The sequence below is a fragment of the Canis lupus genome, chromosome 9 (genome assembly GCF_011100685.1).
Source record: "Canis lupus familiaris isolate Mischka breed German Shepherd chromosome 9, alternate assembly UU_Cfam_GSD_1.0, whole genome shotgun sequence".
Lineage (NCBI taxonomy): Eukaryota > Metazoa > Chordata > Mammalia > Carnivora > Canidae > Canis > Canis lupus.
Window position 1 is genome coordinate 36,419,665 of NC_049230.1, and position 12,729 is coordinate 36,432,393.

A 12,729-nucleotide genomic window follows, 5' to 3' on the forward strand; every position below is an offset into this window, starting at 1 on the left:
AGTTCTTAATTTTGAAGTTTTTCTTTTCAACAGGTTTTGCACTGATTGCAAAAATAAAGTCCTCCGAGCATACAATATCCTTATTGGTGAACTTGATTGCAGCAAAGAGAAGGGCTACTGTGCTGCACTTTATGAAGGTTTGCGGTGCTGTCCACACGAACGGCACATACATGTTTGCTGTGAAACAGACTTCATTGCACATCTCTTGGGTCGTGCTGAGCCAGAGTTCGCAGGAGGGTATGAGTATGTAATTTGCTAGAATGGGCTATCTAGCGCTTTGCTTCATTTTATTACTGAAAATTTATTTCCATCACCTTTTGCCTCAGTACATGTGATATATGTAAAAATTAAAGTGTGCCTGTAAAGATTTTGCTTTCTTTAAAGTATGCATTTCTTAATTGAGTAAAAAGAGAGAAAAACTTTTCTGTGGTATTCATTTCAGCCCTCTGCTCCTTGTTGCTCGAAGTAGACAGGCTTTTTTTTGGCTTCATTATTATAGATTATCATTTTCATTTGAAAATGATTAGAAGGGATTTTCCCCCTCCACCCATGCATTTCCATGTTTAAATTTTGTTCAGAATGATGGTTTTTGCATAGGAAGAAAGGTCTTTGAAGCAAGGGGTTAAATACTGAATGTAATTCATGAACTGTGTGTATATTATTATTGGATTGTATAAGAATCTAAAATTTTAACTTTGGCTTTATTGTGCACATAAAATCAGAGAAAGTTCTAGAATAAATTGAACCCATTTTCCTTTTTGTTTTGTATATCAGCTCTCATTTGCCTACTTTATGCTAGGCATTTAGAACATGAAGAATTATCACTGAAACTTTATGAATACTTCTATTGAAAACTAGCCTGGAAGGCTTCGGTCCATGATTGAATCACATTGGCATTACCTTTCTCCATTCCAAAAAGAAACAAAAACCAAGTAGGCATTTGTTACAATTGGAAGGTGAAAGGAGCTGTCGTATTTACCTTGTTTACCTTGAGCTGGACACGTATATGACTTCTCTGTGCCCCACAAAACCATCTCTTTAGGGCCAGTTCCTGAATTATCTAATTTTTAGCAATATTAGGACTGAGTTTTGCCTGCATGTGTATTTCTCATTTGTTATATACATGTGTGCTTGTATGTTTATATGTATATTGAATTTGAATATATAACTGGCTTGTTATTAGATACGCAAATTGTATTTAAAACCTGAACTTGCAGATGTCTTAATCTGTCTTTTACTGTTTTGGTAAAGGGTATTAGGAATTATGTGATTTATTCTCCTTTATAGGCGAAGAGAAAGGCATGCAAAGACAATAGATATAGCTCAAGAGGAAGTTCTGACCTGCTTGGGAATTCATCTTTATGAAAGACTGCATCGAATCTGGCAAAAATTACGAGCAGAAGAGCAAACATGGCAGATGCTTTTCTATCTTGGTGTTGATGCTTTACGCAAGAGTTTTGAGGTAATGGGTAGCCCCGGTGGCCCAGCAGTGTAGTGCCTGCCTTTGGCCTGGGGCGTGATCCCGGAGTCCCAGGATCGAGTCCCACGTTGGGCTCCCTGTGTGGAGCCTTCTTCTCCCTCTGCCTGTGCCTTTCCCCCCCCCCCCCCCCCCCGTGTCTCTCATGAATAAATACATAAAATCTTAAACAAAAAAAAAAAAAAGGGTTTTGAGGTAAAAATAGTGGGCTGCTTCAGTGTCTAAGATTGCTTAGTCACATTATTAGACTGAATATTGCTATAAGCCACCAGTCTGATTTTGCCTCACAGGCCTGTGATCCACTGATGGTGTCATGGATTTAGGGGGATTCAGGGAGGGGAATGAGAATTTAGAAATTTGTAGATTTTTCTTTGTTTTTTTAATCCTGTTATTCTGCTGGCTTTGGTTTTTAAACCTTCTCAGAGTAGAAAACTGAAGTTGGTGATTATTTAGCAAGATGTTGCTATTAAATATATCTAATGAAAAGTTAAAAGCAGCCCCCAAAATAAGGAACAAAAGTAGAAACTTTTAATGAGGCTCAGCTTGCCTGCAGATGTGTAGCCTTTTTATATTGCTGGTATTGAGTTTAATGCTGGTGATTTGGTAACTTTCTTTGGGGGGGCGGGTTCCACTCTTAGCACATAGAATATTGGCTAGTGAACATTTTGTTACATTCTAGGGAATGGTTGTAACCCTTTAACTGGGTCACAGATCTTTTAAGAATAGTATGAAAGCTATAAACCCTTTTTTCAAAAGCCCATCCATGAGCTTTAAACATTGTCCTGGGGAGTCTGAGGAGATTTGTACTAGTTCTTGCTGCACACATTTCTGTTTCCTTTTCTCTTTGTATATTTGTGACTTCAGAAACTAGATCATCTAATCAGGTTAAATAGTCTTCTCATTGTGTGAAAAAATGAGTATTTACTCTGCTGCATTAAAATTTTGAAATTTGAAACTAGAGTATTGCTGGTTTGGAATAGGAGTATATATAAGTTTGCCTTTCCTGTAGGGATTAGTAGTATATTCACTTCCTGTAGATTTAAGATGTCTTTATTTAAAGTATTAAAATTTAAGATTCTTTGTAAAAATCTGTAAAATTGCAACATGAATTACCTGTGTGTGGTATCATTTAAAATTAGTAAATGAAGGGCACCTGGGTGACTCAGTTGGTTAAACACCCATCTCTCAATCTCAGTCAAGGTGGTGAGTTGAAGCCCCATGTTGGGTTCCATGCTGTGTGGAGCCCAAATAGATAGATAGATAGACAGAATTAGCAAATGAGAATTTCCTTGGAAAATAAATGAAGTTTTGAGCAGTCTTCACTCAACTTTGTTTTTATAATAGATGACTGTGGAAAAAGTACAGGGTATTAGCCGATTAGAACAACTTTGTGAAGAATTTTCAGAGGAAGAACGAGTAAGAGAACTCAAGCAAGAAAAGAAACGCCAAAAACGGAAGAATAGACGAAAAAATAAATGTGTATGTGATATTCCTACTCCCTTACAAGCAGCAGATGAAAAGGAAGTAAGCCAAGAGAAGGTAGTATTTCTTAATTTCGACTCATGTAGTATTGCTTTTTTGCTAGATCTTGGTATTTTTGCTCTGCTTTTCCAGAATATGAGAAGTTGCAGCTTGTATATTGGCTTTTTTCCTACTAAAATTGGTAAAAGCCAAAATTTTTAATGTCATACATTTATTTTATATTGTTTAATGGTTATCTTTTTACCTGTTCTTAGTACATTGATTAGATCAAAGTTCCAAATTTGGAAAGTTAAGTCTTTGCATGACCTAGAGCTGTTCTTTTTGGTCTCAGGACTCCTTTGCGTTCTTAAAAATTATTTTGCCCAATGTGCTTTTTGTTTATGTGGATTATACTTTTTAAAATTTGCTGTATTAGAAATTAAGATGGAGAAATTTAAAAATTATTAATTCTAAGAAAATAAAAAAAACCTATTATATATTAACATGAATAACAGTTTTGGGAAAATGTTCCCCCTTCCCCCCCAAAAAAAGAAGTGAGAAGAATTGGTATTATTTCATAGTTTTGCAGCTCTTTTTAATATTTGGTTTAAAAGGAATTAGATGAAAAAAAAAAATAAAAGGAATTAGATGGATTCTCATATCTGCTTCTGCATTTAGTCCAGTTCCTTATGGTGTTTGGTTGAAGCATATGAAGAAAGTCTGGCCTCAAATAGAAAAGGGAGAAATATTTTAATATAAACTTTTTCAGATAGTTGTGGCTATTCTTTGGCATTGCAACTCAACAAGTGGTAGTTTAAATCTTAAAGATTAGTTATGATGTGGAACCTGGCACCTATCAGTGACCTTTTCATAACTCAGTTAAATTAAAATCTATTAGTCAGTCTTGCACTTTGAATAGATCTTTTACTCATGCATGATTTTGTAACATCATGCATTGGTCATTTGAAAGATACTGGTTTACTGAGTTATGCAGATCTTGCCAGATATGATTTCATTACATAACATCACGTAATCATGTTAAAACCACTACTAATCTCATCAGAAAGGACTTTAAGTATTGGGAAGCTTCAAGCTCATTATGCTTATGTATAGAAATTTTCAAAATTCTGATTGTGTTTTGAAAGTTTGAACTTTACCACTGATACTAAATACTGTCCATTGTTTTCTTGGAGGCGATAGGCTGACTTCGTTTTTGAGAAAGTGCTTTTTAAGGGTCCCAGTCTGAATAACCATGGTTTGTCTCTCATTCTGTCAAGCAAAATTGATGTTTCAGGATAAAAACACATCTAGTTCAGCTTATAACTCAAGTAGTTGCTCAAGTGCTCTTCCTTGAGACAACCAAAGTATTTTGGTATACAGCAAAGTATTTTGGTATGCAGCAAAAGTACTTTAAGCATACTTCCTGTTTGTCACATAGACTATTAAAAAGGCATCTAAAAAAAATAGATAAATAAAAATAAAAAGGCATCTACCCATGAGGTGATACTTAATAAAAATATTTTTACTGCTTCATGGAAGACATTCGTAAGAGACATACTTACTGATTTCCTAAGAGTACTTGACAAGTAAAGAATATAGTGACTGTTAGTGCACTTTGATTGCTGCTGGTTTGATTTGTGCTAAGTACCAGCAACTTTCCCCACCATTGCTTTTGTACCATCAGTGTAAGTGTCAATACAGTGAAAAAGGCATCACATCTTAGTATTCTGATGAAAATAGTTTTGACTTAGGGAGTCAGCAGACTGTACTTTGAAAACTGCTCTCCTAGACTTTCCTGATACCATTAACTGTTAATTTGCTTTTTTAGTTGTCATAGTCTTGATCAGTGGGTTAGTGATTTTCTTACATGAGAATAATTTTTTCAGTTGTTAACCTTCTAGCTCCTATCTAATTGGTTGCTGCTAAGGAAATTAAAATGTAGCCATTTTGTAGGTAAGATTTTTTACTATCTCTTACTATTGATTGATCTTTAAAGGAAACAGACTTCATAGAAAACAGCTGCAAAGCCTGTGGCAGCACTGAAGATGGTAATGGTTGTGTAGAAGTCATCGTTACCAATGAAAATACGTCCTGTACCTGTCCTAGCAGCGGCAATCTCTTGGGGTCCCCTAAAATAAAGAAAGGTAACCAAATACAGTTTAGTTTTTTCTTTCTCTTTCTCTCTTTCTCTTTCTTTCTTTCTTTCTTTCTTTCTTTCTTTCTTTCTTTCTTTCTTTCTTTCTTTCTTTCTTTCTCTCTCTCTTTCTCTCTCTTTCTCTGTCTGTCTCTCTCTGTCTCTTTTTTCTTTTAAGATTTATTTTGGAGGGGATCCCTGGGTGGCTCAGGGGTTTAGCACCTGCCTTCGGCCCAGGGTGTGATCCTGAAGTCCTGGGATCGAGTCCCACATTGGGCTCCCTGCATGAAGCCTGCTTCTCTCTCTGCCTGTGTCTTTGCCTCTCTCTCTGTCTGTCATGAATGAATAAATAAAATCTTAAAAAAAAAAAAAAAAAAGTCAGCTGCTCAACTGACTGAGCCACCCAAGCGCCTCTACAGTTTCCTTTTCTTTTTTTTTTAAGATTCTATTTATTGGGCAGCCCCAGTGGTACAGTGGTTTACTGCCACCTGCAGCCCAGGGTGTGATCCTGGAGACCCGGGATCGAGTCCCACGTCGGGCTCCCTGCATGGAGCCTGCTTCTCCCTCTGCCTGTGTCTCTGCCTCTCTCTCTGTGTGTCTCTATGAATAAATAAATAAAATCTTAAAAAAAAAAAAAAAGATTTTATTTATTTTGGAGAGACTGTACTCTAACAGGATGGGGGGAGGGGGCAGTGTAGGGGCAGAGGGGGAGGGAAAGGAAGCGAGAAAGAATCTGAAACATAATGCACTGAGTGCAGAGCCCAACAGGGGCCTTGATGTGGGAGTTCCATCTCATGATTCTGAGATTGTGGCCTGAGCCGAAACCAAGAGTTGGATGCTCAACTGACCGAGCCACCCAAGTATTCCCTCTACAGTTTCTTTTTAAAATTAAGTCTCAAGCTTATTTATTAAAGATGTATTTATTTATTTGAGAGAGAGAATGTGCAGATGAGCAGGAGGAGGGAGAGGGAGAGACAGTCTCAAGCAGACTCTGAGCTGAGCACAGAGCCTGACCTAGGGCTCAATCCCAGGACCCTGAGATCATTACCTGAGCCTAAACTGAGAGTCACACTTAACCCACAGCACCGCCCAGATGCCTCATATTCTTTCTTTTAGATGTAAGAGGTTTTTGGAGGTACCTGGCTGGCTCAGTCAATAGAGAATGTAACTCTTGATCTCAGGGTCGTGAGTTTAAGCCCCACATTGAGGGAAGAAATTACTTTTTAAAAACAACTTTAAGGGCAGCCCGGGTGGCTCAGTGGTTTAGCACAACCTTCAGCCCAGGGTGTGATCCTGGAGACGTGGGATCGAGTCCCATGTCAGGCTCCATGCATGGATCCTGCTTCTCCCTCTGCCTGTGTCTGTGCCCCCCTCTCTCTCTCTCTCTCTCTCTCTAATAAATAAATAAAATCTTTAAAAATAAATAAATAATTAAAAAACCTAAATTTAAAAAATAAAAAAAAATGTAAGAGGTTTTAGAGATCCTGTTTCTTAAGACACTAGTCCCTTTTTCTTTATGGTGTTTGATTTGTTATTATTTGATCAAAACAAAAAACTGTAAATCCCTAATTATGTTTTCATTATTTAATTTTTTATTTTCAGTAAGCTATCAATTTTGAAATTTTTCTGTAGTCTCCAGTTCATTCTTTGTACTAATATATGTATTGGTATGTTAATTGTATCTCTCAACTGCTTTATTTTCAGGCTTATCACCACACTGTAATGGTAGTGATTGTGGATATTCATCTAGCATGGAAGGGAGTGAAACAGGTTCTCGGGAGGGTTCAGATGTTGCCTGCACTGAAGGCATTTGTAATCATGATGAACACGGTAGGTTCAGATTAAACCTCCCAATTATTTCTACTACATGGCTGATTTAAGCACATAAATAAGAGATTATTGATTTCTGCAGGTGACGACTCCTGTGTTCATCACTGTGAAGACAAAGAGGATGATGGAGATAGCTGTGTTGAATGTTGGGCAAATTCTGAAGAGAACACCACCAAAGGAAAAAATAAAAAGAAGAAAAAGAAAGCCAAGATGTTGAAATGTGATGAACATGTAAATGTTATAATTTTAAAATCTTTGCTGTTGAGGGGAGAACAGCCTATTTTTTTTAGGAGTGACAAGTCTGCAGCTTAGTTCTTAGTATTTATTATTATTTGAGAAGGAGTACCTTTAGAATGCAGTTCCATTGGTTGCTCATCTTGTATGTGTGTGTGTCTGATGTAGTCATTTGACCAGCAGTCCATGTGAGTCATAAATCCAGTTCATTCTTTTCATAATACGTTTTTTTAATATTTTATTTATTTATTTGAGAGAGAGCGAAAACGCAAGCGAAGGGCAGAGGGAGAAGCAGGCTTGTTACAAAGCAGGGAGCTCTGTGGGGCCTGATCTCAGAACCCCAGGATCATGACCTGAGCTGAAGGCAGATGTTTAGCTGACTGAATCATCCAGGCACCCCATTTTTTTCTTTTCTTTTTTTTTTTCTTTTAAGATTTTATTTATTCATGAGAGAGACAGAGAGAAAGGCAGAGACACAGCAGAGGGAGAAGCAGGCTCCATGCAGGGACCCTGAGGTGGGATTTGATTCCGGGTCTCCAGGATCACGCCCTGGGCTGAAAGCAGACACTCAACCCCTGAGCCACCCAGGGATCCCACACCCCATTTTTCATAATAGTTTTTTTTTTTTTTTTTTTTTTTTAAGTTTTGCTTATTCATGAGGGATAGAGAGAGAGAGGCAGAGACATAGGCAGAGGGAGAAGTAGACTCCTTGCAGGGAGCCTAATGTGGGACTCTATCCCAGAACCTGGATCATGACCTGAGCCAAAGGCAGACGCTCAGTCACTGAGCCACCCAGGCGTCCCTTCATAATAGTTTTAAATGAATTAGCTATGTAATCTTGAGCAGTTTGCTTGATGTTAGTTGTCCCATTTGTTTTTTTGTTTTTGTTTGTTTTTAAAGATTTTATTTATTCTTGAGAGAGACAGGGAGGCAGAGACGTAGGCAGAGGGAGAAGCAGGCTCCCTGTGGTGAGCCTGATGTGGGACTCGATCCCCAGACCCCAGGATCACAGTCTGAGCCAAAGGCAGACACTCAACCACTGAACCACCCAGGCATCCCAGTTGTTCCATTTTTAAGGAGAGAATGGTCCCTATCAGATTAAGTTCTGTGAAGATGAAATGAGGTGATATTGATGAGTTAACATAGCATCTGTTATGTAGTAAGTGCCTACTAACTGCCAGCTGCTGCTGTTATTCAGCATTCCTTCTAAAAAGTTAACACGTCATTAGGACCTTTTTTTTTTCTTTCTTTAAAGAGTAATTGCTATTATTTCCTGCCTTTTTATCTGGGATATCCTTTGTTGTGGTTTCAGATCCAAAAGCTTGGAAGCTGTATTACAGATCCAGGTAATCGAGAGACCTCAGGAAATACCGTGCACACAGTGTTTCACCGTGACAAGACCAAAGATGCACATCCTGAAAGCTGTTGCAGTTCTGAAAAGGGTGGGCAGCCACTGCCTTGGTTTGAGCATAGGAAAAATGTACCACAGTTTGCAGAACCTACAGAACCGTCATTTGGTCCTGATTCCGGTAAAGGTGCCAAGAGCTTAGTTGAACTCCTTGTAAGTAAGGATATCTTATTGTGAATAACTGATTGCTCATGGGGTAGATGTGGAAGGGGACAATATTTGAGAATTTAAACTTGGGACTGGGGGACATTAAGGGCAGTCTCATTATTTTTGGTGATTTCATTTCTGCTCTTCCAGTCATGGGTTATGCAACTGCTCTAGAGCACATTTCCTTGTCTTCCTTTGTCTCAGAGGTAGGAGAGAATAGTTGGGAGAAGGGGATAGAGTTAGCATTATGTCCAGGAGTCTGCCTCTTTGAAGAGGGTTATTTGTAAGCAAACTGCCTTTCTGAGTGGCAATTTATGGTGGCTAGCCTTCCAGACCAGGAAAATATGTAGAATCTGAACTAGAGCCCACTTTTCTAGGTTCTATCCTTTAGGTTCATGTAGGATCAGAGCATAACTGGAAAATCTTTTATATTGATTCCCAAGTCTTGATACTTTAGGTGAATTATGCCTGATTGCAAGCAACCCAGTAGTACATAGTTTGTGTGGAGCTTAGAGGAGGGGAAGAAAAGAGATGGGTGATGTATCTTTTGTATAGTAGTTAGGCTGTTAATGGAACCAAATCCTTTAGATTTTTTTTTTTTTTTACATGGTGGTTAAGTTTCCTAAGTTTTAAAAAGGTTATATTTTACTTAATTTGTTAGAGCTAAAAGTTTCAGCATAGGACCAGCCAGTTAAAAACCAGATCAGTCTGGTTATTTAGAGTTTGGTAGCGAGCTATAACCATCTGTAGTCATTTTTTTTTTTTTTTTAGATTTTATTTATTCACTCATAGAGACGCAGAGAGAGAGAGAGAGAGAGAGAGAGGCAGAGACAAGGCAGAGAGAGAAGCAGGCTCCATGCAGGGAGCCTGATGTGGGACTCGATCCTGGGTTTCCAGGATCACACCCCGGGCTGCAGGCAGGCGGCGCTAAACCGCTGCGCCACTGGGGCTGCCCTCTAGTCATTTTTTTAAGGCAAAGGCATGTTGGTACTCTGTCAGGTTTACAGGTCTTCTAGGACAAATTATAGATTCAGAATTTCAAACTGAGTGGAGTTGGATTATATTCTTACTTAGTACTTTCTGAGACAGAATGACATGATGCTTGTTCTGTAAACAGTCCAATCAAAGACCTTTTGTGACTCAATTGAAATCAAAAGGCTAACCTGCCTTAATTTTTAGTTGTCCTCCATCAGCATAGTATTTTGCATTCTTAGTTTAACTCATAATCTTAACTACTGCTTTTATTTGCAGGATGAGTCTGAATGTACTTCAGATGAGGAAATCTTTATCTCACAAGACGAAATACAGTCATTTATGGCTAATAACCAGTCTTTCTACAGCAATAGAGAACAATACCGACAGCATCTGAAGGAGAAATTTAATAAATACTGCCGCTTAAATGATCACAAGAGGCCCATTTGTAGTGGCTGGTTGACAACGGCTGGAGCAAATTAAATAAATAAAATAGCTCTGTCTTTCAATGAAACACTCAAGATGACTACTGCGCCTTCTCTTTCAAAAAACTTAATTTAGTGACTTATGGCAAAATTTTATCTTAAATCAATGTGATTCTTTCTTGTTTTGGGAGACGGTGGAGGTAACCTCATTAGTTTGTTCTTTCTTCAGGCTTGTGTCTTTAGTTGCGTGGCTGCGCAGGCCTGCCATATGATTTAAGCCATCTCTCTTCATTAAATGTTTCTCTTCCTGTGAGACTTACTAAAGCAACCTAGTGGCAAAAAGTAATGTTGTACTTATACTTCTGTACAGAAATGACAATGAGCTGAATATATGGTTTTACAAAGTAGACATCCACTTGCAAAATGTTTGGATGTAATGTTAAAGCGCAATGTGCAAAATTTAAAATAAAGAATATTTATTAATACGCATAGTAAAAGTTGGTGTACATGTTTCTACTTAATGTGTGGCAGTATTTTAATATTTGCCACTTGTGGACTTGGTACTTAGCCATTGTTAATGTTAGGATAGAGATACAGATCGTTGAGGGCAAAATTCTTCCCTTGACCAGAGTCAACAACCAAGAAAAGCAGTTTCCAGTCTTGAAAGAAATTTGCTTCAGTACCTTTAAATACTGGCTAGCTAGCATCTTTCTCATGACATTGTTAATTGCTGTTATTAAAAATTCCCTGATACCTAACATAAAGCACCTTAAATTCAGAGATTCATATTGAACTAGAAGAATGAAACCAGAATTTCTACCAAGAGTGGCCTGAGCAATGTGACTCTAGCAAGCACCTAAACCTGGGACTGGAGGGCTGCACCCAAGGCTAACCACATTGCAGTCTGTAAGTGCATGCTCCTTGTCTGGTTTCCTACAATAAAGTCACTATGGCATTACAGTTTACTGCTTCCATAAGCTGTCTGAGAGCACTGAAGGAGAGCGATTCCCCCTGGAGTAGCATTTGGCTGCCATTTAAAAGGTTGAGTCAGTTCAGTAAACGTGTGCTTAGAGCTTTGTGTTTACATGTTGATAATACTTGGTGGGCAGCAGTGAAATAGTGGGACAGTCAATACCTCTTTGGAGTGAGGATGGAGTGAATTTTAGGGGCTTTCTACCACTTAATCAGACTTCAGGGGGGACAACAGCAGAAGCTTAGATTTAATTTTTATAGATGGTGGCATTTCTTTGATATACCCCCTCAGTTGTATAAGGATGGGTGGGGCAGAGGTAAAATGAGTCTGACCTTTGTTCACTTTCATCCTGGAATCCAGAAAAAATAACTAAGGGTCCCCCACAGCCCTAAAGCTCTATTCACTGCCTTTGCAGTCAGGTTTTCTCTCGAGATCCGTGAAAGAAGGGCTGGCTTTATTTTTTTTAAGATTTTTATTTATTCATGAGAGACAAAGGCAGAGGGAGAAGCAGGCTCCCTGCAGGGAGCGGTGTGGAACTGAATTCCTGGACCCCCAGATTATGCCCTGAGCTGAAGGCAGATGCTCAACCACTGAGCCCCCCAGGCATCCCTGGTTTTATTTTAATCTTTGTGGGCCAAACATGGTACTTGGTGAATGAATAAACCAGCCACATTTACTGCTTATACCATTGCTTGCAGTGGAGGAGTTCCTTAGGCAGAGGTGTTTTTTCTTTGAAAGGATGGTTATATTGGGAATGCAGACGTAAGGAAGGCAGTTTCCAGAGCTTTGATGGAACATCCTGTGTGGTCAAAGAGCAAAGTGAGCTCTACTCTGAGCAAACCCAACAACCCAAGAAGAGACAAAGGGGAGAATGGAGTGGAACCCAGTTTAGGAGCACAACCTCTGGCCTAAGACTGGACAGCTTGAAGTCCAAACCATGCTTCACCTTCTCAGGATAGTCATCTATAAAATGAAGACCAGGAAGTAGTTATCTCATAGGGCTGCTCTGCATATTAATATATTTAAAGTGCTTTAAAAGTACCTATTACACAGTAAGTGCTCAATAAATATTAGCTATTGCTTTAATCTTTGATATGCATAGTGATACATTTGTTTCAATGGGAGTTGGGAGGGATAGGACCGTTGGAGACAGTGGGCCAATAAACGTGTACTTGGGGGTATTTCCATTTTTAACTTTTAAGTTCTCCTTCTAGTAACGCCGAGGATTCAGGTGGGTCTAAGAGCCTCTTCAAGGTAACTAGGCGAGGATAGCTGCTGAGACAGCCTTTTCTGGGCCGAACTCTTCCCATCAGCCACCGGGGGCGTTGGAGTCACCTAAGCGCCCTTAATTTCTCCTCCCAGCCTTAGGGCTCAGGACATTGGGAAGGGAGACTGAACACGGGGCGGGGGGGTACGTGCGGCCTCGGGCCTGGAGCAAGCCCCCATCAAACCTCGGCTTCCCTGCCGCTGCGGGAGGCCGGCCCGCGAGATCCCGCGGCCCTCCCACGCCCGGCCGCGCGGCGGGAAGCGTGGTTTCCCGGCCCCCGCCAGGCAGGGGCGGGGGCGGGGCGGCCAGGCCACGGCGGGCCTCCCGCTGGGAGGAGGCGGGTCGCGGGGGGGCGGAGGGTGGGGCCGCAGCCGGGGGCCCGGCGGAATGGAGGCGGGCTG

The 12,729-nt window shown here is 39.8% G+C and overlaps 1 protein-coding gene across 6 annotated transcripts in view; it reads left to right on the plus strand.

The window, feature by feature from the left end:
- The window catches only part of GGNBP2 (gametogenetin binding protein 2), a 33,185-nt gene extending 22,600 nt beyond the window's left edge, over nucleotides 1-10,585 (plus strand). For 3 of the 6 annotated variants that reach the window (XM_038548011.1, XM_038548014.1, XM_038548016.1), the window contains 8 exons: nucleotides 34-243; nucleotides 1,288-1,462; nucleotides 2,822-3,016; nucleotides 4,935-5,082; nucleotides 6,777-6,902; nucleotides 6,985-7,133; nucleotides 8,449-8,697; nucleotides 9,943-10,585. In XM_038548011.1, coding sequence (XP_038403939.1) covers nucleotides 34-243; nucleotides 1,288-1,462; nucleotides 2,822-3,016; nucleotides 4,935-5,082; nucleotides 6,777-6,902; nucleotides 6,985-7,133; nucleotides 8,449-8,697; nucleotides 9,943-10,146 — 1,456 coding nt within the window. In that variant the 3' untranslated portion in view covers nucleotides 10,147-10,585. The remainder of the gene's footprint in view (nucleotides 1-33; nucleotides 244-1,287; nucleotides 1,463-2,821; nucleotides 3,017-4,934; nucleotides 5,083-6,776; nucleotides 6,903-6,984; nucleotides 7,134-8,448; nucleotides 8,698-9,942) is intronic. The other 3 variants (XM_038548012.1, XM_038548015.1, XM_038548013.1) reach the window with 2 other exon arrangements.
- The last annotated feature ends 2,144 nt before the right edge of the window (nucleotides 10,586-12,729 follow it).